Source organism: Haliotis rubra, unplaced genomic scaffold (assembly GCF_003918875.1).
Source record: "Haliotis rubra isolate DU_JTF1 unplaced genomic scaffold, ASM391887v1 Scf363, whole genome shotgun sequence".
In the NCBI taxonomy this organism is placed as follows: Eukaryota; Metazoa; Mollusca; class Gastropoda; order Lepetellida; family Haliotidae; genus Haliotis; species Haliotis rubra.
The window spans coordinates 402,296-428,248 of NW_025767039.1; the positions used below are offsets into that span (position 1 = coordinate 402,296).

General features: G+C 42.0%; 1 protein-coding gene across 1 annotated transcript in view; it reads right to left on the reverse strand.

Moving 5' to 3' along the window:
* Positions 1-25,953, reverse strand: part of LOC124285579 (prominin-1-like) — a 175,065-nt gene that overhangs the window by 100,853 nt on the left and 48,259 nt on the right. The window contains exons 8-11 of the mRNA XM_046721833.1: positions 20,284-20,471; positions 17,834-17,908; positions 15,427-15,490; positions 8,828-8,904 (exon numbers count right to left, since the gene is read on the reverse strand). Of these exons, the coding sequence (XP_046577789.1) occupies positions 8,828-8,904; positions 15,427-15,490; positions 17,834-17,908; positions 20,284-20,471 (404 nt within the window). The remainder of the gene's footprint in view (positions 1-8,827; positions 8,905-15,426; positions 15,491-17,833; positions 17,909-20,283; positions 20,472-25,953) is intronic.

A 25,953-nucleotide genomic window follows, 5' to 3' on the forward strand; every position in this document is an offset into this window, starting at 1 on the left:
CACGCCTGGCACCTTCACCTCAATAAGGAAAGTGAACATAAGTGCACGCCTGGCACCTTCACCTCAATAAGGAAAGTAAACATTGATGCACCTCAATAAGGAAAGCCTGGCACCTTCACCTCAATAAGGAAAGTGAACATAAGTGCACGCCTGGCACCTTCACCTCAATGAGGAAAGCAAACATTGATGTACGCCTGGCACCTTCACCTCAATGAGGAAAGTAAACATTGATGCACGCCACACACCTTCACCTCAATAAGGAAAGTGAACATAAGTGCACGCCTGGCACCTTCACCTCAATGAGGAAAGTAAACATTGATGCACGCCTGGCACCTTCACCTCAATGAGGAAAGTGAACATAAGTGCATGCCTGGCACCTTCACCTCAATAAGGAAAGTAAACATTGATGCACGCCTGGCAACTTCACCTCAATGAGGAAAGTAAACATTGAGGTATGCCTGGCACCTTCACCTCAATAAGGAAAGTAAACATTGATGCACGCCTGGCACCTTCACCTCAATAAGGAAAGTAAACATTGATGCACGCCTGGCACCTTCACCTCAATGAAGAAAGTAAACATTGATGCACGCCTAGCACCTTCACCTCAATAAGGAAAGTAAACATTGATGCACGTCACGCACCTTCACCTCAATAAGGAAAGTAAACATTGATGCACGCCTGGCACCTTCACCTCAATAAGGAAAGTGAACATAAGTGCACGCCTGGCACCTTCACCTCAATGAGGACAGTAAACATTGATGCATGCCTGGCACCTTCACCTCAATAAGGAAAGTGAACATTGATGCAGGCCACGCACCTTCACCTCAATAAGGGAAAGTGAACATTGATGCAGGGAAAGTAAACATTGATGCACGCCTGGCACCTTCACCTCAATAAGGAAAGTGAACATTGATGCACGCCTGGCACCTTCACCTCAATAAGGAAAGTGAACATTGATGCGCCTGGCACCTTCACCTCAATGGCACCTTCACCTCAATAAGGAAAGTAAACATTGATGCACGCCTGGCACCTTCACCTCAATAAGGAAAGTAAACATTGATGCACGCCTGGCACCTTCACCTCAATAAGGAAAGTAAACATTGATGCACGCCTGGCACCTTCACCTCAATAAGGAAAGTGAACATAAGTGCACGCCTGGCACCTTCACCTCAATAAGGAAAGTAAACATTGATGCACGCCTGGCACCTTCACCTCAATGAGGAAAGTAAACATTGATGCACGCCTGGCACCTTCACCTCAACGAGGAAAGTGAACATTGATGCACGCCACGCACCTTCACCTCAATGAGGAAAGTAAACATTGCTGCACACCTGGCACCTTCACCTCAATAAGGAAAGTGAACATTGATGCACGCCTGGCACCTTCACCTCAATTAGGAAAGTGAACATTGATGCATGCCTGGCACCTTCACCTCAATAAGGAAAGTGAACATAAGTGCACGCCTGGCACCTTCACCTCAATAAGGAAAGTAAACATTGATGCATGCCTGGCACCTTCACCTCAATAAGGAAAGTGAACATAAGTGCACGCCTGGCACCTTCACCTCAATGAGGAAAGTAAACATTGATGCACGCCTGGCACCTTCACCTCAATGAGGAAAGTAAACATTGATGCAGGCCACGCACCTTCACCTCAATAAGGAAAGTGAACATAAGTGCACGCCTGGCACCTTCACCTCAATAAGGAAAGTAAACATTGATGCACGCCACGCACCTTCACCTCAATAAGGAAAGTGAACATAAGTGCACGCCTGGCACCTTCACCTCAATAAGGAAAGTAAACATTGATGCACGCCTGGCACCTTCACCTCAATAAGGAAAGTAAACATTGATGCACGCCTGGCACCTTCACCTCAATAAGGAAAGTGAACATAAGTGCACGCCTGGCACCTTCACCTCAATAAGGAAAGTAAACATTGATGCACGCCTGGCACCTTCACCTCAATAAGGAAAGTGAACATAAGTGCACGCCTGGCACCTTCACCTCAATAAGGAAAGTAAACATTGATGCACGCCACGCACCTTCACCTCAATAAGGAAAGTGAACATAAGTGCACGCCTGGCACCTTCACCTCAATAAGGAAAGTAAACATTGATGCACGCCTGGCACCTTCACCTCAATAAGGAAAGTGAACATAAGTGCACGCAATAAGGAAAGTGCATAAGTGCACGCCTGGCACCTTCACCTCAATAAGGAAAGTAAACATTGATGCACGCCTGGCACCTTCACCTCAATGAGGAAAGTGAACATTGATGCACGCCTGGCACCTTCACCTCAATAAGGAAAGTAAACATTGATGCACGCCTGGCACCTTCACCTCAATAAGGAAAGTAAACATTGATGCACGCCTGGCACCTTCACCTCAATAAGGAAAGTAAACATTGATGCACGCCTGGCACCTTCACCTCAATAAGGAAAGTAAACATTGATGCACGCCTGGCACCTTCACCTCAATAAGGAAAGTAAACATTGATGCACGCCTGGCACCTTCACCTCAATAAGGAAAGTAAACATTGATGCACGCCTGGCACCTTCACCTCAATAAGGAAAGTAAACATTGATGCACGCCTGGCACCTTCACCTCAATAAGGAAAGTGAACATTGATGCGCCTGGCACCTTCACCTCAATAAGGAAAGTAAACATTGATGCACGCCTGGCACCTTCACCTCAATAAGGAAAGTAAACATTGATGCACGCCTGGCACCTTCACCTCAATAAGGAAAGTGAACATTGATGCACGCCTGGCACCTTCACCTCAATAAGGAAAGTAAACATTGATGCACGCCTGGCACCTTCACCTCAATAAGGAAAGTGAACATTGATGCACGCCTGGCACCTTCACCTCAATAAGGAAAGTGAACATTGATGCACGCCTGGCACCTTCACCTCAATAAGGAAAGTAAACATTGATGCACGCCTCAATAAGAGAAGGCACCTTCACCTCAATAAGGAAAGTGAACATTGATGCACGCCTGGCACCTTCACCTCAATAAGGAAAGTAAACATTGATGCACGCCACGCACCTTCACCTCAATAAGGAAAGTGAACATTGATGCACGCCTGGCACCTTCACCTCAATAAGGAAAGTAAACATTGATGCACGCCACGCACCTTCACCTCAATAAGGAAAGTGAACATAAGTGCACGCCTGGCACCTTCACCTCAATAAGGAAAGTAAACATTGATGCACGCCTGGCACCTTCACCTCAATAAGGAAAGTAAACATTGATGCACGCCTGGCACCTTCACCTCAATAAGGAAAGTGAACATAAGTGCACGCCTGGCACCTTCACCTCAATAAGGAAAGTAAACATTGATGCACGCCACGCACCTTCACCTCAATAAGGAAAGTGAACATAAGTGCACGCCTGGCACCTTCACCTCAATAAGGAAAGTAAACATTGATGCACGCCTGGCACCTTCACCTCAATAAGGAAAGTAAACATTGATGCACGCCTGGCACCTTCACCTCAATAAGGAAAGTGAACATAAGTGCACGCCTGGCACCTTCACCTCAATAAGGAAAGTAAACATTGATGCACGCCTGGCACCTTCACCTCAATAAGGAAAGTGAACATAAGTGCACGCCTGGCACCTTCACCTCAATAAGGAAAGTAAACATTGATGCACGCCTGGCACCTTCACCTCAATAAGGAAAGTGAACATTGATGCACGCCTGGCACCTTCACCTCAATAAGGAAAGTAAACATTGATGCACCTCGCCTGGCACCTTCACCTCAATAAGGAAAGTGAACATAAGTGCACGCCTGGCACCTTCACCTCAATAAGGAAAGTAAACATTGATGCACGCCTGGCACCTTCACCTCAATGAGGAAAGTGAACATAAGTGCACGCCTGGCACCTTCACCTCAATAAGGAAAGTAAACATTGATGCACGCCTGGCACCTTCACCTCAATAAGGAAAGTAAACATTGATGCACGCCTGGCACCTTCACCTCAATAAGGAAAGTAAACATTGATGCACGCCTGGCACCTTCACCTCAATAAGGAAAGTAAACATTGATGCACGCCAGCACCTTCACCTCAATAAGGAAAGTGAACATAAGTGCACGCCTGGCACCTTCACCTCAATAAGGAAAGTAAACATTGATGCACGCCTGGCACCTTCACCTCAATGAGGAAAGTGAACATTGATGCACGCCTGGCACCTTCACCTCAATAAGGAAAGTAAACATTGATGCACGCCTGGCACCTTCACCTCAATAAGGAAAGTGAACATTGATGCACGCCTGGCACCTTCACCTCAATAAGGAAAGTGAACATTGATGCACGCCTGGCACCTTCACCTCAATAAGGAAAGTAAACATTGATGCACGCCTGGCACCTTCACCTCAATAAGGAAAGTGAACATGATGATGCACGCCTGGCACCTTCACCTCAATAAGGAAAGTAAACATTGATGCACGCCTGGCACCTTCACCTCAATAAGGAAAGTGAACATTGATGCACGCCTGGCACCTTCACCTCAATAAGGAAAGTAAACATTGATGCACGCCTGGCACCTTCACCTCAATAAGGAAAGTGAACATTGATGCACGCCTGGCACCTTCACCTCAATAAGGAAAGTGAACATTGATGCACGCCTGGCACCTTCACCTCAATAAGGAAAGTAAACATTGATGCACGCCTGGCACCTTCACCTCAATAAGGAAAGTGAACATAAGTGCACGCCTGGCACCTTCACCTCAATAAGGAAAGTAAACATTGATGCACGCCTGGCACCTTCACCTCAATAAGGAAAGTAAACATTGATGCACGCCTGGCACCTTCACCTCAATAAGGAAAGTGAACATTGATGCACGCCTGGCACCTTCACCTCAATAAGGAAAGTAAACATTGATGCACGCCACGCACCTTCACCTCAATAAGGAAAGTGAACATTGATGCACGCCTGGCACCTTCACCTCAATAAGGAAAGTAAACATTGATGCACGCCTGGCACCTTCACCTCAATGAGGAAAGTGAACATTGATGCACGCCTGGCACCTTCACCTCAATAAGGAAAGTGAACATTGATGCAAGCCTGGCACCTTCACCTCAATAAGGAAAGTGAACATTGATGCACGCCTGGCACCTTCACCTCAATAAGGAAAGTGAACATTGATGCACGCCTGGCACCTTCACCTCAATAAGGAAAGTGAACATTGATGCACGCCTGGCACCTTCACCTCAATAAGGAAAGTGAACATTGATGCACGCCTGGCACCTTCACCTCAATAAGGAAAGTGAACATTGATGCACGCCTGGCACCTTCACCTCAATAAGGAAAGTAAACATTGATGCACGCCTGGCACCTTCACCTCAATAAGGAAAGTAAACATTGATGCACGCCTGGCACCTTCACCTCAATAAGGAAAGTGAACATTGATGCACGCCTGGCACCTTCACCTCAATAAGGAAAGTAAACATTGATGCACGCCTGGCACCTTCACCTCAATAAGGAAAGTGAACATTGATGCACGCCTGGCACCTTCACCTCAATAAGGAAAGTGAACATTGATGCACGCCTGGCACCTTCACCTCAATAAGGAAAGTGAACATTGATGCACGCCTGGCACCTTCACCTCAATAAGGAAAGTGAACATTGATGCACGCCTGGCACCTTCACCTCAATAAGGAAAGTGAACATTGATGCACGCCTGGCACCTTCACCTCAATAAGGAAAGTGAACATTGATGCACGCCTGGCACCTTCACCTCAATAAGGAAAGTAAACATTGATGCACGCCTGGCACCTTCACCTCAATAAGGAAAGTGAACATTGATGCACGCCTGGCACCTTCACCTCAATAAGGAAAGTAAACATTGATGCACGCCTGGCACCTTCACCTCAATAAGGAAAGTGAACATTGATGCACGCCTGGCACCTTCACCTCAATAAGGAAAGTGAACATTGATGCACGCCTGGCACCTTCACCTCAATAAGGAAAGTAAACATTGATGCAGTGCATTGATGCACCTGGCACCTTCACCTCAATAAGGAAAGTGAACATTGATGCACGCCTGGCACCTTCACCTCAATAAGGAAAGTGAACATTGATGCACGCCTGGCACCTTCACCTCAATAAGGAAAGTGAACATTGATGCACGCCTGGCACCTTCACCTCAATAAGGAAAGTGAACATTGATGCACGCCCTGGCACCTTCACCTCAATAAGGAAAGTAAACATTGATGCACGCCTGGCACCTTCACCTCAATAAGGAAAGTGAACATTGATGCACGCCTGGCACCTTCACCTCAATAAGGAAAGTGAACATTGATGCACGCCTGGCACCTTCACCTCAATAAGGAAAGTAAACATTGATGCACGCCTGGCACCTTCACCTCAATAAGGAAAGTGAACATTGATGCACGCCTGGCACCTTCACCTCAATAAGGAAAGTGAACATTGATGCACGCCTGCGCACCTTCACCTCAATAAGGAAAGTGAACATTGATGCACGCCTGGCACCTTCACCTCAATAAGGAAAGTGAACATTGATGCAAGCCTGGCACCTTCACCTCAATAAGGAAAGTGAACATTGATGCACGCCTGGCACCTTCACCTCAATGAGGAAAGTGAACATTGATGCCTGGCACCTTCACCCTCAATAAGGAAAGTGAACATTGATGCACGCCTGGCACCTTCACCTCAATAAGGAAAGTGAACATTGATGATGCACCTCAATAAGGAAAGCACACTGGCACCTTCACCTCAATAAGGAAAGTAAACATTGATGCACGCCTGGCACCTTCACCTCAATAAGGAAAGTGAACATTGATGCACGCCTGGCACCTTCACCTCAATGAGGAAAGTGAACATTGATGCACGCCTGGCACCTTCACCTCAATAAGGAAAGTGAACATTGATGCACGCCTGGCACCTTCACCTCAATAAGGAAAGTGAACATTGATGCACGCCTGGCACCTTCACCTCAATAAGGAAAGTGAACATTGATGCACGCCTGGCACCTTCACCTCAATAAGGAAAGTGAACATTGATGCATGCCTGGCACCTTCACCTCAATAAGGAAAGTGAACATTGATGCACGCCTGGCACCTTCACCTCAATAAGGAAAGTGAACATTGATGCACGCCTGGCACCTTCACCTCAATAAGGAAAGTGAACATTGATGCACGCCTGGCACCTTCACCTCAATAAGGAAAGTAAACACTGATACACGCCTGGCACCTTCACCTCAATAAGGAAAGTGAACATTGATGCACGCCTGGCACCTTCACCTCAATGAGGAAAGTGAACATTGATGCTGGCGCCTGGCACCTTCACCTCAATAAGGAAAGTGAACATTGATGCACGCCTGGCACCTTCACCTCAATAAGGAAAGTGAACATTGATGCACGCCTGGCACCTTCACCTCAATAAGGAAAGTAAACACCTTCCCTCAATGATGAACACGCCTGGCACCTTCACCTCAATAAGGAAAGTGAACATTGATGCACGCCTGGCACCTTCACCTCAATAAGGAAAGTGAACATTGATGCACGCCTGGCACCTTCACCTCAATGAGGAAAGTGAACATTGTTGCATGCCTGGCACCTTCACCTCAATAAGGAAAGTGAACATTGATGCATGCCACGCACCTTCACCTCAATAAGGAAAGTGAACATTGATGCATGCCACGCACCTTCACCTCAATAAGGAAAGTGAACATTGATGCATGCCACGCACCTTCACCTCAATAAGGAAAGTGAACATTGATGCACGCCTGGCACCTTCACCTCAATAAGGAAAGTGAACATTGATGCACGCCACGCACCTTCACCTCAATAATGAAAGTGAACATTGAAGCAAGTCCTGGGGAAGTATCTGAAGAAGGACTTGGAGTAGTTCCTACAGCATTGTTCAAGGATTTTGATGACATGATAGACAGCACTCGATTTCATCCCAGAGGTATTCAATATGTGACAAATGAGTGGAGCTTGCAGACCAGGTCCAGAATAATATAATGCTGTACAACTTCAGCAACATGTTGAAAGTCACTTCAGGGCCATTCTTTTGCAAAAACAGTTAAGCGGACATTTGCAAAATCTCATCTTGGTACCTCACAGTATTCAAGGCCCCCAAAATCACAATCACTGGCATCATTGCAGATTGCAGCAACTGTTATCCCACCCCAGATTATAGCACCCCCTCATCTAACATATCCCTTTCCTGTGCACATGGTCTGATGTAATTTTCACGTGTGCTATCAGCTCGATAAAGAAGGCAATGTGACTGAAGACTCTTTTCCCAAAATGTGCTCCTCATTGCAAGTGTTTTCTTCTTGACTCGACATCAATGTTATGGCATCAGAATTGACTGTCTGGCTGGATTCCTTGCACTGATGCCATAGACTTGTCAAATTGTTTCAAACTGTTCTGGCCAATACACATCTGCTACAAGTGTGGCAGAGGCTGTACGAATTTGTCGCTGGAACCTGTGTTAGAGTTGCTTGGTTCGAATCCAATCGGTCTTTACATGACAACTAAGGGGGCACTCCTTGACTTGGTAAAAACGTTGCAAATTTCATGTTTCTGTAGACGTTGAATCAAACAGACAGAATCCTAAATATCCATGTATTTCCAGAACAAACGGTATCCAGCATATGCACCAAATATGTTTTGTCTCACTGGAATTCAACATAACAATGAAAACAGAGCACATGCTCTTCATTGAATATAGACCACAGTACTGCTGATGTAAGATTCAAATACTACAACCACTACAAGTATACTGATATACTTCAAACAAAAGCATGACCTGTAAATCTTTTGTTTTGACATATTTGTTGAGAAAATGCTCACCTGTGATTTCAAGTCAGTGGTCATGTTTATCATGGGATCCACGGATTTGGAATACGAGTCAACCTGTGATTTTAGATCTGAAATAACAAAGAGTAGTAGTCTCAAATCAATTCCATGAAATAGCAACAAATGTTTTTACACAGTTGCTAAACTGTGTTAGTATTTTCGTAAAATGTATTGCTGAAATACACAGGTATTAGAGGCATCTTTGATTTAATGTATTTGTAGACTAGGCTGGAGAATGCCAGAAGTACCGTAAATACTGTCATAAAGTCGAGTTTCAAGCTGGGTGGTACACAGTTAATGCAAGAGTACTCCATACTACATGCCCCTTTAATGTAAATACTGAATTTGCATAGTGCAAAGAACAAATACTTGCTTATTGTTGCATTATGAAAATGTAATATTCAGTTCAAGTCTAATTAATATATATAACACAACATATGATATAATGTCTATACAAAAAACTGACACGTATTCAAGACATATGAAAGTCAGTTGGGATGATATATTTCTACTGTGTTATTCAGAGAGTACATCTAGGACTTGGCTTCGGTTTGACCAACCCGTTACATGAGCAAAATCAGAAACATAACAGTACAGTAGACACTCTTCTGACCATTCTCACCAACTAAAATTCCTTAAATGAGTGTTGTTTTACTTTAGTGATAAGTAAATACAGTAGATGGTTATTATTGGCTTAGCCAAAATTGACTTCTCCTGAAGTAAGCAGTCTCACAAAACGTTACCACATGGAAGCTTTCGCTGAAAAAACAGCAACATTTCTCTTAATACAACTCTGTCTGTATTGGGGATTAACTGCAGAGTCCACTTTGATAAGACATGTACATACTCACATAGTGCTTGTAGTCTCTGTGAGGCTCGGCCTCTATTCTCGAAAGGATCCTAGCAATAGGATATCCTAACTTTGATCCTAGGGTCTAGGATGGATGGTCCTACCTTATTCTCAAAAAGTATCCTAGCGCTTACTAAGGATATCCTAACTTAGACAAATACTAGGATAGGTTTTGACTTGTCCTATGTCTATCTTAGTGGAAATCAACATGGTGTGGAACTTGTTTGTTCACCAGTTTTGACATTGTCAAACAAAATAACTTGCCTAAATTACATTTGAATTTACAACAGCTCACACTTTTTATGGGTTAAGAAGAGTTTTTTGAGTTTATCAATTTATCGGTAACAAACAGATATACTTGTTGCAATACACAAATTCTTTAGATCTACAAAGGACATTTGTTCAATTCTTACCTTCTCTATCCCTTTTTATTCACAACATTGCTCTTTTCTGTCACATTGCTGTGAAATGTCAATGTCAAGGGCAACTCGATAAGGGAAGTAGCTCCTGTTTTTTTCCTAGGTGAATTTGCACTTTGTGAGATGACACATAATGGGAGTTCAAATCAAAATTTTCATAAAAAATAAAACTAAATGAAAATATCTTTTGCACGTCATTGCTTTTTTGGCAGACTTTCAAACTCTGAAGAAAAATGTTATCTCCTTGTTGAATAAATGAATTTGATGTGATGAAATATTTCCCTATAACAATACTTGATGATGTGATTAATATATTACCATATAACAATACTTAAATCTCATTAAATATTTGTCTTTATACAAGACATGAATTTTAATTTAACTATAATTAATTATAATTTCTTCTAGATCAGTAAGTCCATCAAAAGCTGCATTTCACTGCTTTCAAGCTCTTTAACTTTGATTTCTAGTCTTTCCATATATCATGTAAATGATATTGTAGTTGCCCTTACGCATGTGTTTTTGATGCAATGAATCATGGGTAATATTTAGGTGAATCCCCAACTTAATTAAGATTTTTCTATCTCACCTACTGAAGAGCTCACTATCCTAGCTAGGATCGGTAGCGTTGGGACAGGGACAGGATCGTTTCGAGAATGGGTCTTATCCTAACGGTAGGATGTCCTTACTCCTGTCCTATCTTTTGAGAATAGGCACCCTGGTCTCACAGACAGGCATATTTGTATGTGGCTAAAGATAATATTAATTGGACAGATAGGACTTATGGTCAAGCCCGAGAGAGTTGTGCATTGTGCAAGAGTTGCTGATATCTACATAGAGCAGGAGACCATTGTCCACATGGAGTGGCCAGTCTGTCACCTGACTTTAATCCTGTTGAACACATATGTGGAATGACCTGCAGAACAGTGTCCCCCAAATGTAGCATGTTGCACTTGATCACTTTCTACATGGCACAGCTGTCGTTTGTTTGAGTAATGTAGTGCTGAAATGCCCTAACTGGACTGAAGCAGTTCAACTTCATCGAAGCTGATCCCTCTACAATGGTACAAGCAGACAATCATGCTGAGAGTTGGTTTACACTATAAAATCCCAACAGACACCCAAATCGATTGTACTATCATGACACTGCTCAAACCACACCTTATTTTCCTTGAAGGCGTACAGCTCACGAAGATGTACAACTGTAGACAATAAAGCACTCTAGAAACACTGACGCCATGGATTTGTAAGGCACAAGGAGAAGGTGGAAGCTGGTAGCCAAAACATTTGCGCCAGGTCTTCAAATTTGTTGGCCATAAACATCAACTTAAGTCTGGGTAAGTGTGAAATTTTCATATCATGAGGGACACTAGGAAGTCGGTGATGAACTTTGCCCTGGAGACCTCAAGTGGGTGGATGATGTGTCACCATACCTGCAGCCCTTCTTGGACAGCCTTTGGATCTCAATGCTGCCCTTCATACAGTCCAGGCATGAACATGGTAAACACTGAGACTTGCATGAGGGTGGCAACTATTGGGATGGAGTAGCAGTCCATTATTATAACTGTAGCTGTTGGTTCCCTTCAAGACAGTCAAAGTCTGGGAACAATGTTCAGGACAGTCAAAAGGGAGTGACAAAAATCTGATTGAGGCCTGTTGTCGCATTAGTGTGAAGGAATGAACATGACATTGACAAGGCATCCTCTGTCCAGGCCCATGGATCTGCTCCTGGGAACATGTGATTAAGACCAGTTGCCTAGATATCTATTTGCAAGAAGCCAAGATGCTCTCCTATCAGGTCAATGTCGCCCGTGTGAAGGATCCAATATTGATGATGGCTTGTCTGGTTCTCAATTCAAGTTTGCCAGGAAGGACATCGAGACAACCCAGATTTTTGTTGACTTTGACTGTTGCCAGAATATTGTTATGGATGTTTTATAGTTGTAACATCAGCAGAAAGAGTAATGAGAAAATGGGCTTCTTGTAGCAGTGGTGCACAATGTTGCATTGTGAAAAAGACAGCTGGGTTGAACCATAAGCCAGAGGTCGTCTGATTGCCCTTTTCAGTGGTCTCCCAGTGACAACTACAACTGTAACGTGGTTGTTGAGTGTCATGATAGTGGGCCTGAATTTGTATGAGTAGCAACTTGAAATGGAACGACTCTCTCTCTGATAATCTAGGGAATCAGCGATTGATGAATTGTGTGCCATCCTTCCTGCCAATCTTCAACGGGGCACTTGTCCAGCAAGGTAACCCTGAAGATGTGAAGATGTAATACTGGAGGAATTACAACATGACAGCCTTTGTACAAAACACCATTCTGCGCAGTTAATTTCTCTCTGAAGTTCCAGAAATCACTGAAGCACACAGGTGTTTCTTCTCGTTCTGGCCATCCAGCAAGAACTGTTGACTTTAAAGCCTGTAGAGTTGTGTCTTGATCTGTTAAGAGTTGAATCTGATCAAGTCTCTGATCAGTGAAAGGAATGTACTCAGATGCGTTGAATTCTTCTAGTTCATTGATGAATGAGGTTTTACTGGAGATGGAGAATATCTCATAGTCTTTCAGACTGAGAGAAGGTTCCACCTTTCTCATTGGGAGAGAAGCTTGAGAAAAGAAATGTACATTTCAGAGCCTTTCTTGTAGCTGACGTCAAGGTGACACTTTTGTAGGCGGAGGAGCATTCTCTGTAATCACTTTGAAGCTGACAAAGAGACTTCTTAAAGATACTTTCCAAAGGCTTGTGGTCGGTTTCTCAACGTGAACCCTGTTGCGTCCACAGACTGACTGGTCAAAGTGTTCACATGCAAAAACAATGGCTAGACATTCTTTTTCAATTTGTGTGTAGCGCTGTTCAGTTTGAGAGAGTGATCTTGAGGCAAAGCATACCGGCTGTCCATTTTGGAGTAGGGCAGCTCCAAGGCCAACTTCACTTGCATCAGCTTGAACTGTCAATTCATCTTCGACATCATAGTGTCTGAGCACAGGAGTACTTGTGACCATTTTCTTGTTCGTTCAAAGGCTTTTTCATGTTGACTCTGCCAACATCATACTGTGTAATTGTCAAGAAGACGTCTGAGAGGTTCACATATCTTGGAGAGATGAGGCAATAATTTGGATAAGTAGTTGATAAATAAAAAAAATTGTTGAACACTCATTGCGTCTGTTGGTCGAGGCATGTCTGTGACTGCACTTCACCTTAAGGACCTCCACTGTGAGGAGGTGACCAAGATAGGGTATTGCTGGAAGTTGTAGTTTTGAATTGTTTAGTTTAGCCAGAAGATTTTAGTTTCTGGCTCTCTCAAGTAGACTGATCAAGTTCCTGTCATGGTCCACGTTGGCCTCTTCAAGTGTCACCATGTCCATACGCGAGAATATCATCATGGATTACCTCAACACCAGATAATCCTTCCAAGTCTTCATGTTAACGCCTTTGGTATTCTTCAGGAGCTGTGGCTATACCAAATGGCATACAAAACAAATATAGCAACCAAGGGGAGTCCAGAAGGTAGTCAAGTACCTGCTAGCTTTGTCAAGCTGGACTTTGCCAGAATCCATCTTTGGCATCCAAAGTCGAGAAGACCTTCGCATTTCCAAGACGAGGAAGAATTTCTTCAGTGATTGGAATCTGGTAGTGTGAGTGTTTCAAGGCAACATTCAAGTCCTGGCTGTCTTCTTCACCAACACCATGCTGCTGATCCATTCAGTCGGTTCAGTTACTCGAGTAAGAACACCTTTCTCAGAAAGTTCGCCAACTTTCCTTTTCACTTCTTGCTTCAGAGCAATTGCCATTCGTTGAGGTTTGAGGTTGATGCTGCACAGGTGGGACAGCTGCATCAATATCCAAGTGGTAAGTTCCAGGTAAATATCGATGACATCACCATAACTGTCCATTATCGGTGTGTATGTCAGCAGTTGAGACTATACTTCACCAACACAGTAGACGCTGTCACTCAGACTCATGAGATTCAATATTTCACACATTCTAAAGTTGCCTCGCCTATACTAAGTTTAAGTTTAAGTTTGGCTTTACTTTTCTCAAGAGGTGGATTTCCCCATTGAGCCAAATAGCAATAGTCATTGAAAGCTGAAAAGGATGCAAGATGTACCTGAATCGAGTTGACACTTCAAATCAAGTCTCCATTCTTCACTAGGAACTCTCAAGTTTAAGTCCACAAACCATTGTTTTCCACAAGACTGCACAGAACCAACATCATGTAATACATAGAATGTTTGTCCTTCTGAACTTTCACATTCACCTTCTTCATCAGAGTCTTCATGTGCATCAAGATAGTTCATATGTCATTTTTCTTGAATCTTCTTAAAACAACAACAGACGAAATGATGAAGTCTTTGCAAAAGGTGCATCTCTTGTTATAAGCTGGACATGACTGCCTGTCTGTTTGGTGCTGTCCACAACAATATTGGCATTTGAAATGTAAATCTTTCTTTGTTGGTATGGCCTTGTGACTCCCACTTCTGTTTCAATACTTTCTCTTTCACTTGTTTAACTTTATGAACAGATTCGTCCCCGACGGATGCGATCTTCTGTAACTGCTTCTCAGCGATTTCACTGGTTCTTCATGTGTCAATGGCATTAAGGTCAATTTTTCGACTCATGGAGCATCCGTGCTTGTGCACCTGTATCTTTAGTGACTAATACTATGTGATCCCCAATAAGGTCATCACTGAGAGTACCAAACTCACATGAAGAGGTAAGTTGATGAAGCTCGCCAACAAATTGGTTGATGCTTTCTCAATCCTCTTGGTTTGTCGTGTTAAATATATACTGTTCCATGCCGGAAGAAAAGGTTTTTCCAATGCTTCGATAATGAGTTTGGGTTTTTTATTCCTTCATCCTAAAGACCCAAGTAACACAGTTGTTTCCATGTACAGATGCTGCATCCAGGATTGAAGCCTTAGCAAAGTTGTAACTGGATGTCTCCGACATTTTGTTGCGACATGAGGGTCGTAATTAAGTGCTCATAAACCAAACTCGCCACTTCTGACACCATGTTTGTGTTCAAGATGTTTATTCATAAAGCTCACATTTCTGAAGACTCCATTATCCATACACCCAGTCATCCAGCCTGACACATCCAAAGCTAGGCTCATTACCTAGCATGAAATAGGATTGATCTCGTAACATTCACCTATGTAACAACAGTCAGGAGTACAGAACAGACAGTCCAAAGATTGTCATCATAAGCATCAATTTTACGCAATTGGAATAAAAGGATATGCATCAAATAATGGCAATAAACAGTTTGTTTAATATGGTTGCTGTTGTGGCCAACAGGAACAGGGGCTTCTAAAATAACTTACTTTCAACTGTAGTGGCAGTTTCATTTTGTACACGCTCAGGAACAGAATCAAATTCACCTTTTGCCTGAAATGAATGAATGTGTCAGAAAATATTAGTAATTATTTTATTGAAACTGTCAAGCATAAACCCAACCCATGCCATGCTTTGTGAGTAGTGAGTTTTGTGAGTTGTGGCAATTATCTTACAATTATGATACGTTTTCCTAGTTAGCAATGTTCTGTGTGCTTGAATGAAAATGTAAGAGTGAACACGAAAGTGATCATATGACTTTCTGTATGTGATCAAAAAGATCATAGGGCCCCAACACCAAATGATAAGACTGTTCTGAAGGCACGGTATAAGCACTTCTGTGTACACAAGCTCAGATTTATGGTGCTTACACAATTCATTCAAAAACTTTGTTTGGGTAAAACAAACTATACCACATGTCATTGTTGAGACTCATTGTATTCAACCAATGGATAAAGTTTTAGGACATGTTGAGCCATCTACTCCTTATTTAGAGCCTACTTATCACCATCAGTCCATAGAAGACCATACAGATCTCATTACAATACCCAAATCAACATGCATGAAAAGCATGTGAGACAAATGCAAACTGAGTGAGTGACTTAGTTTTACTCCGCTTTTAGTAATATTCCAGCAATATCATGGGGACCCCAGAAATGGGCTTCACACATTGTGCCATATGCAACCATGGGCAAGTCAATCAAAGTCTGCCATCAGGATTTTGTGCATGTTTCAAAACAGCAGATACTGATATACACTCCCCATATAAATTTTACAGAGTGACAGCATTCATTATTTCACCTTCACTATCATTTCCTCAGTTCCCTATATTTAAGAGTTTTGTTTTACAGCTTAGGAAAATCCTAATCTTTAAAAATGTAAGCATCATAACGACTCACAAGAAAGTCTGAAGTGCTAACCTGACATGCTTAAATTTTAATATTTTTGATGCAACAACTGTTAAAAATTTAAATTCCAATCTTTAGCATAAAACTCACCAAGGGAAGGCAATAGTAAACTATTTATTAGATTTAAATGCTTAATTACCTGCCCTGCTATATATGATCACAACAAACACAATGCTATGGATGCTTACCATTCTTTCCTCTTGGTGACATAGAAAACTGACTCAAGCACACATGAAATGCCTGTTTTATATGATACATAATGAGGTCTGTGGTACTCAACCATGGCCCATTTTTCGTAATTTGTTCCAAAACTGTGTAAAGAGTGGAAAGAGAGTGATCAATAAAACAACTCTCGAACCATTAGAGAACAGAAGATACCTGGCCATTTGAAAGCAGCCAGGAAAGGTGAGGTGAGGTGAAATTGGATTTAACGTCGTGCTTGAGAATATTTCGCTCATATGACGACGTGCGTGTGTGTGTGTGTATGTGCAGCTGCTTGTACTAGCCCAGACTGAAGCTGGTTTTATAGTGCTAGTCCACTGAGATACCATGCCGCAGTGAAGCATGGATACCCCACTCAGACACATTATACTGACTCCGAGCCGACCAGTCCTTGTTGTACCCATTAATGCCGAGCGCCAGGCAGGGACCAACAAATACCATATTTTAACGTCTTTCGGTATGACACGGTCAGGGATCGAACCCGCGACCTTCCGCTCTCCGGCAGCCAGGAAAGATGTGACCGGGTAGTCATTAATGTTTGAGCTTTTATTTTTGGCTCTATTAGTATTAAGAGAAAATTAAATATTGTTTGTTTTCCTGCTCCCAAAGACAACAAGTCAAATCCCTCTCAGGTGATGTTTTGACCTTTGCCAATCTGTTTATGGTTCAGTGCACCATGCTCATTCAAGTCATCATCACAGCAGAGACACCCAATAAACGTGACTACATTTCTTGGTTGGTTGCTTGGCTGGTTGTTTAATGCCACAGCAATATTCCAGCTGGATGGCTGACATTTCTTGGTTGGTTGCTTGGCTGGTTGTTTAATGCCACAGCAATATTCCAGCTGGATGGCTGACATTTCTTGGTTGGTTGCTTGGCTGGTTGTTTAATGCCACAGCAATATTCCAGCTGGATGGCTGACATTTCTTGGTTGGTTGCTTGGCTGGTGGTTTAATGCCACAGCAATATTCCAGCTGGATGGCTGACATTTCTTGGTTGGTTGCTTGGCTGGTTGTTTAATGCCACAGCAATATTCCAGCTGGATGGCTGACATTTCTTGGTTGGTTGCTTGGCTGGTTGTTTAATGCCACAGCAATATTCCAGCTGGATGGCTGACATTTCTTGGTTGGTTGCTTGGCTGGTTGTTTAATGCCACAGCAATATTCCAGCTAAATGGCTGACATTTCTTGGTACAAGAAACTGCTATCACAGAATTTACTGCAATAACAAACAATGTATAAAACATATGTCATGCAGTGCTATTTACCTCTAGTATTGTCTTTGTCAGATTCTGTGTCTTGAGTGAATCTAGCTGAGATTTGTCAGTCTGTAGGTCTGGAAGCTGATAGAAACAGTGCTTTGCATTATAAAGAGCATCAACATAATTCGGGAAAGTGTGAGAAAATGTGACTGCGCAAAAATGGATTTGTTTTCGATGGGTCTATTAATGCATTTGGGAGATGGTGTGATTAAAGCATTCACTTATGTCAGGGTCCTAGGTTCTGTTAAGCCCCAAAGGGGCTCATCTAGCTACATATATAAGGCTGTTATACTTAGTATAGTCAGTCAAGAACTTGTAGTCATATGGTAGTTGCCCCACTGATTTCAGAGCATTGGTTGACTATGACGCTGATAACATAAACCCCTTCTTATTTACTTTATTCATCAGCTGAACAATATCTTTAATTTTTACAATCAGATAACCAAGATTATATAAGGAAAGAGCAAGATTATTTTCTGTAATTTGAAAACAAAGATTTCTGGAAAACAGTAGTGTAATGATTACTCACTGATTAGCTATAAACTAAAATGACATACAAAGAAACAAAGTATACATAACATAAAGAAAACATAATAAAGGTAAAACATATTTCTCCTGATGACTAAACTAATTATAGCTACAAATAGAGGATATTTTTAATTTAAATCCAAAACTATCATTTCCAAAAGTAAAAAACAACCCTGATTAAACATGATAAATATATAACAGGAAATAGTGATTTGGGCTCCAAACAAGAGTTCCACCAATTGGATGAGCAATGATGCCTAGTATGAAAATAAAGTCTCACTTTTTTATTATACACAAAACAATACTGAACACAGATCATCAGCTATTGCTGTCTTTGATACTCTCCAAAACAATAAGAAATCAGGAAATATATTAACTGTACCTCTATGAAACATTTGCAATTCGGTCTGTTAAACTGTATGTGATGAATCAATATATTTCAATGCAGAGCCCCTTAAAGTCGACATTAACACTGAACATTGACTTTTGTCATTTGTAGTGTAATTGTTTTGTTAAACAAAGTATCTGTATAACACAGTTTCTGGTTAGATTCAGTTGACGCTCAGAACATTATTTTTAGGATTTACATGTCATTTGTATTATGTATGGAAGTGTTCAACTTCCTAAATATATCAACTTTAAGTAGTTTATGAACCTCAAAACAAAAAGCCTGTGAATTAAAAATGCACTGGCCAAATTACTCAGCACCTAGACACCCGCAACGGCCATTGTTAGTCACAAACTAAACAATCTGAATGTTACATCGCTGACTGAATGAATAGGAACGATAATGGCAACAGCAGTAAACAAACAAATTCACATGTATGATACATGATGTGGAAAAACATATTGCAATCCTTTGATATATCAAACTAAATTTGCAGTAATTGATTACATGGTCCGATTATATAACTTTAAAAGTTGATCTCATATTTAGCAAGTTTGTAAAAACAATGACATTCTTGACAGCCATAGATGATATGTGAAGGTGCACTCAAACTTGCAATATTTTCCAAGGACATCAATTCAAATGCTAAATAAAACAGATCATGAAAAATAATCACAATATTTGTAATTGTATCCATCATTACTCAAACAGGAAGCATGTTTGACATCGCTCACATTGAGGCAAAATATTCTGTCATTGGTAAAATACCACCAATAAATTTTCCGAATAGATTCAAATTTTGGCTTGGTTTGGTTGTTTAACACCGCACTCAGCAATATTCCAGCTATTTAGTAGTGGGTCTGTAAATGATCGAGTCTGGACCTGGCAAACCTTTCTGATAGAGGACCTAGGTTTGACTGACTAGATATCTCCAAATTGATGATATTCAAAAAGAAAGATTATTAGCAGATAACCATTGCCTGTGACATCACATCCAGTGACCTTTGCACTTTCTAAAAAAAAGTTGTTATACTTTGCAATCTTAATTTTATTTCTCTCTCCTCATATTCAACTGAAATTGACAAATAAAAGACTAGTTGAATGAGAACTTGTCAACCTTTGGTGATTTTTATTCACGAAGGTGGTGCAATCTTTGTTGGTATAAAAATAACAATATTTCATACAGAGGTTGTACAAAGCGTGTCATTTTGGTATTTCGAATGTGTAATGGAATAAAACACAGTATTTATGTGGTTTAGTGTCAAAAATATTTAACCATAACACTTGAAATTAGGACTGCTGTATATTCAGAAATCATTTGACTTCTGTAATTGCTTTACGATGAACATTTTTAAATATTTTGGGTGGCCATATATTTCCAAATGTCAATGGCAGGAACCTGAACCCCTCATTGTAACAAACACCAACATAAAAATCTGAACCATAATTTTAAAACTATAAAATGTAAACAGTACATGGACAATGATGATAATGGCAGACAAGTCACAACATGAGCAAGGTGAGGTAGAATGAGCCTTACCTGATTCTCATCAAAACCCAAGCTTAGGCCAGATGTATCTGGAGCACCAGTACAGCGGGAACCATTACAGGCTGTATCTATTTGATTTTTCACTGCCTCAAGATCACTCTTTAGTTGTGTTGCACTGCCATTCAAATACTGGATTTGGTTAAAAACTGTGTTCAAGTCAGCAATGGCACTGTCCAGATCTGAAATACAATGGTCACAAATGCATCTCACTTATCGATAGAAACCATGCACTGTATTACATGATTAATGTCTTTGTTTTGAACAATATCAGTTGTAGATGTATAGTTGAGGGAACTCTTGTGCTGATGTTCCATAGTGTTTCTCCAAAGCATTTCTGATTCAGGAGACACTGCACACTGCACTCACGACACTGCCATACAGCACATGAATTATAATCCCAGATTCAGGAGACACTGCCATACAGCACATGTATTATAATCCCAGATTCAGGAGACACTGCCATACAGCACATGAATCATAATCCCAGATTCAGGAGACACTGCCATACAGCACATGAAGTATAATCCCAGATTCAGGAGACACTGCCATACAGCACATGAATCATAATCCCAGATTCAGGAGACACTGCCATACAGCACATGAATTATAATCCTAGATTCAGGAGACACTGCCATACAGCACATGAATTATAATCCCAGATTCAGGAGACACCGCCATACAGCACATGAATCATAATCCCAGATTCAGGAGACACTACCATACAGCACATGAATCATAATCCCAGATTCAGGAGACACTGCCATACAGCACATGAATTATAATCCCAGATTCAGGAGACACTGCCATACAGCACATGAATTATAATCCCAGATTCAGGAGACACTGCCATACAGCACATGAATTATAATCCTAGATTCAGGAGACACTACCATACAGCACATGTATTATAATCCCAGATTCAGGAGACACTGCCATACAGCACATGTATTATAATCCCAGATTCAGGAGACACTACCATACAGCACATGTATCATAATCCCAGATTCAGGAGACACTACCATACAGCACATGTATTATAATCCCAGATTCAGGAGACACTGCCATACAGCACATGTATTATAATCCCAGATTCAGGAGACACTGCCATACAGCACATGAAGTATAATCCCAGATTCAGGAGACACTGCACTCACAACACTGCTTCCAAAACACTTGGTTATTAATTATGAAAGTTTATGTGTATAGTCCATTTGGCTCAAAATCGGACCGATGAACTGAAATCTTACTCGAAAACTACTAAATATATAATACTCAATGAAACACTGATCATAATCAAAACATCAGACCAACTCCGTGATTTTTTCGCAGAATTTATGTCCTAAAGATAAAAAAGTTGTTAATCAAACTATCATTAAAAGTTTGACAAAGTTCACTATTTGTTACAAGGGAGGGCTGCAAAGAGAGGAACAGCCAGGTGTACGCAGAGCACGTGCCGACAAAGTTATTGAATCATTTACCTGTGCTGTGCTGTATCTATCCTTTCCTCTCTTTGCACTCCTCCCCTCGTTACAAATAGTGAACTATCATATTTTAATGATAGTTTGTTACACAACTTTTTTATTTTTAGGACAGAAATTCTGCAAACAAATCACAGAGTTGGTCTGATGTTTTGATTATTATCAGTGTTTCATTGAGTATTATGTTTAGTAGTTTTCGAGTTAGATTGCAATTCATCGATCCAATTTTGAACCAAACGGACTATAGTCGTGTGTACTATTGGGTAGTGCAGATAAAAAAAACCTTATGGTCTGGTTTCCAACTCTTAGTAAATGTATTGTGGTGTGACTTAAACTAAAAGTCCTCATTATTGAAGGCTAGTTTCTAAGGAGGTGAATCATGCTGAGTTTGTTGAATCATGTAAAGTGGAATGCAGATTCTGTTGCTTACCCCAGCTACTAAATGTAAGGTTATTGATGTACTTAACAATTTAAATTATCTATAAAAGCTCCAATTACATGCAAATTATTATTCATAGGATTATATTTTTGAATATTGAATGAAAACTGAACCTTATCTATAAATGTTCACAATTTCATATTTTTAAACTTATCCTATCTCATGATTTGCACTTCTCTCTCTTGCTTTGACGCTGAGTGGAACAAATGAGAACTTTCCCTGTAGGCCTCTCTTGTCCATACGCCCGTGTTCCCCAGGCTGCTCTCCTTATAGGATAGGTCACTTGTCCCTGGTTAAGCGTGCAGCATGTTCCCCTATTTATCCACGTGACTACCTTGGAGTGATCATTCTTCTGCTTGTCGGACGACAGACTGAACGTGTTGTATCTGATCCTTTAATTAAAAAGTGTAAGTTTTGAGCTCAGTGTAAACAATTTTTTTACTTGGGACCCATACATATCGTGCGTTGATTGTGTGGGTCAATGTTCATGGGAGAAACATTGTGAAAAATGTGCAGGGTTATCTACTGAGGATTTTAAGGCTTATAAATGGGTCTGTGCTCGTAGAATTACAAATAGGGCTAGGAATACCTCTATTGCTCAATGCCAATCACCTACCAAGAAACCATGCTTGGATCGTCCCACCCTCTCGGCTCATCGTTTGAAATCCCCACCCTCCGAGGCAAAGGATTTTTAGACGCTTCTTCAGATTCATTCTTCAGTTTTGTACGAAAGTTTTTTGGGACGCTTCCTTCACCCTGGTTCAACATCCCAGTTCTAGGGTAGTTGTGGTTGGTAAACCTCAAGTTTCTACAGCCTCCCCTGACCTGAGGTCTACTATCTTCGTTTCTTGGGCCTCTGGTTCGTCTCAGCCCGTCACTACAGTCGCTCCGATTCACCCATCTGCATCACTTGCGTTACCGGATAAGACTGTTTCTCCTGGTCATTCAAGATGATCCCGTTCGATTCATCGATCTCCCTTGTAAGAATGTTCCAGTTCTATCGTTCAAGATCACCTCATGGTATTGTCCCGAACCCACCTCATAGATGTTCACCCCAGCAAAGTGGTTCTTCTCGTCGATCTGTTTCTATTGATCGTACAGAATCACACATTGATTCACATGGGTGCTTCGGCTCTTCCTCCCGTGCGGATTTTTGACACTGAATCGGTTCACCAGGCTGAAGCAAGTCACCATGTCGTAGAGATTCACATAAACGGATGGGTTCACCTAATCATGATGGCTCACATCGCCGGATCAGTTCAGTTCACCTAGTCATTCCGAGGTGTTTTCCCGAACCACGGCTTCTGGGCGAATTGATTCAAGGCTTCGAATCGATTATCTACCCAAACCGTTTTGACCGCCTCCGTGGTGTAGTGGTTAGAGCGCTCCGGAGAGCGGAGGGTCGCGGGTTTGATGCCCGGCCACGTCATACCAAAAGACGTTAAAATATGGTACTTGTTTGTCCCTGCCTGGCGCTCGGCATTAATGGGTACAAGGACTGGTCGGCTTGGAGTCAGTATAATGTGTCTGAGTGGGGTATTCATGCTTCACTGTACCATGGTATCTCAGTGGGCTAGCACTATAAAACCAGCTTCAGTCTGGGCTAGTACAAGCAGCCGCACATACACACACACACACGCATGCACGTCGTCATATGAGCGAAATATTCTCAAGCACGATGTTAAACCCAATTTCACCTCACCTCACTCAAACCGTTTCACCTCCCCAATCTGGTTCGACTTCTCATCCTGATTCACACCACTTAACTGCTTCACCGGATCGAAGTGGTTCACTTCAACGTTCAGGTTCACAAGTTCGCTCTAGGTCATCCCATTGGGATGGTATGCCGGACTGAGTTAGGTCATCCCATTCTTCTGTCTCCCTGACCCGTCAGCATTCGTTCCCTGTTTAGACGCCGATATGGTTCCTTGGACCGTCGATCTCCTTCACATCGTACTGGTTCTTCAGTTCATACTACTCAATGTCTCTTATCCTCTTAAGAATAGAGACTTATCAACCATTACCTCCACGACTGTGTATTCTACAATTGTCCAGTTCACTGGATGATGTGTTTAACAACTTGAAACGCGTTAAGGATGGTTTTTCATCCCTCAAGTTTATGCCATCCGTCGCTCACGGTCATGGGTTCTCTGTATTGGCTTCGTCTGCTTTGGTTGGCGAAGATACTTCTACCCTTTGTGGCAATCATGCTAGTTCACCTTTCTTTGTGGAACAAAGGGAATTGGCTCACATGGATTTGAATGTACGTCGTACTCTACCCTTTATCAACCAATTTCAGGTCATTCTAGACCAACTATCCCATTTTGGGGGTTACATACTCACGGTGCGTAGAAGAGGTCCCCTCAATGTTTCGTCTTGGGATGAACGTTTCAACGCTGAATTGTTTAGGCAGCCTTGGTCCTCAGATATTCTTTTTGGTTCCAATATTGGAGAGGTGTCTACCAAGGTGCATCAGGAGACTCATTTTCAGGTTTCAGTAGAATTACTGAAAATGCAGAAATCTCATTCCGGAGTTGAAGGATTGCATTCATGACGGACAATTTACCCAATCGAGGAAGAGGGTTAGGAACCCTCCCGTGGTGGCACGTCGACCACCGGAAGTATCTTCGGTTCATGTTCCCAGGGCGTCATTATCAGTGGATGGTGCTGCCGTTTGGAATATCTACGACCCTATGGCTCTTTACTCGGGTAACCAAACCGATAACAAGCTACTCATATTGTCGAGGCATCACTTTTGAAAGCTATATCGACGACTGTGTTCAAGCTCAGCAGGATCCTGTAGCCCGTCATCTCCACAGGCAGCTCCTGAAGTACGAGAACACCGACTTGGAGATTACAGTTCATAGGGACAGTATTCGACACACAACAGCCCATGTTGTTTGTGCCCCAGGACAGATGGGACAAGATTCGGCGCATTCTACCTTCAGCATTGAACTCACCCAGAACTCTGCGCCAGTGGAAGGAGTTACTAGGGTTACTGACGTCGGCACAAGCACTGACTTACAGGGGCCAACTGCAACTTTGCCCTCTTCAGATGTTCTTGTGCCCCTACATCCGGAACCACAACCCCAGGGAGTTGATCCGTCTTTCTGTACAACTATGGCCAGTCCTTCGTTGGTTGCTCGACGAGCAGAATGTTTGAATAAAATTCTGAATTTTATTTCTGATTTTTGTTCTTGATTCTTCTGGGATTAGAACTCTTCAATTTTATTGGGTTATTGCAATTAGTGTCTATACGGATCTGCAGTGGTTAGTTCTTGTATTTGCGATGTAGAAGTGTACGACAATCTCGCTTGCTTACCTCTACTCCACGGAGCAATCATGTCAGTGTAGTGAGTCCTTCCTGATTTCCTAGCATTCAAGCTCCTAAGTACCTTAGCACACCGTTGTGACCTAACTGTGGTAAGTAGTGGAAGTTACGTGTTGTAGTTTTGGTACTGAACGTTAAACTTGTGAGTTTTCCGATTCAGTTTCCTTATCCCCTCTTCGTGATGGGGTCTGGGGGGCTGTCTCGAAGCAGGTGCAGGCCCGACTACTATAGTTTGGCATGAAATGAATGTGGACCCGTCTTTTTGTAAATATCTCTTCATCCAATGACCCAATCGATCTCAAACTGTGCAAGTGGATGTTTTGTCAGACAACCTAATCACATTGTAAATCACCGATTTTATGCATTTGTAGTAAAGAATCTGTCTATGTAGCTGTCAACAAAATAAACAGCAG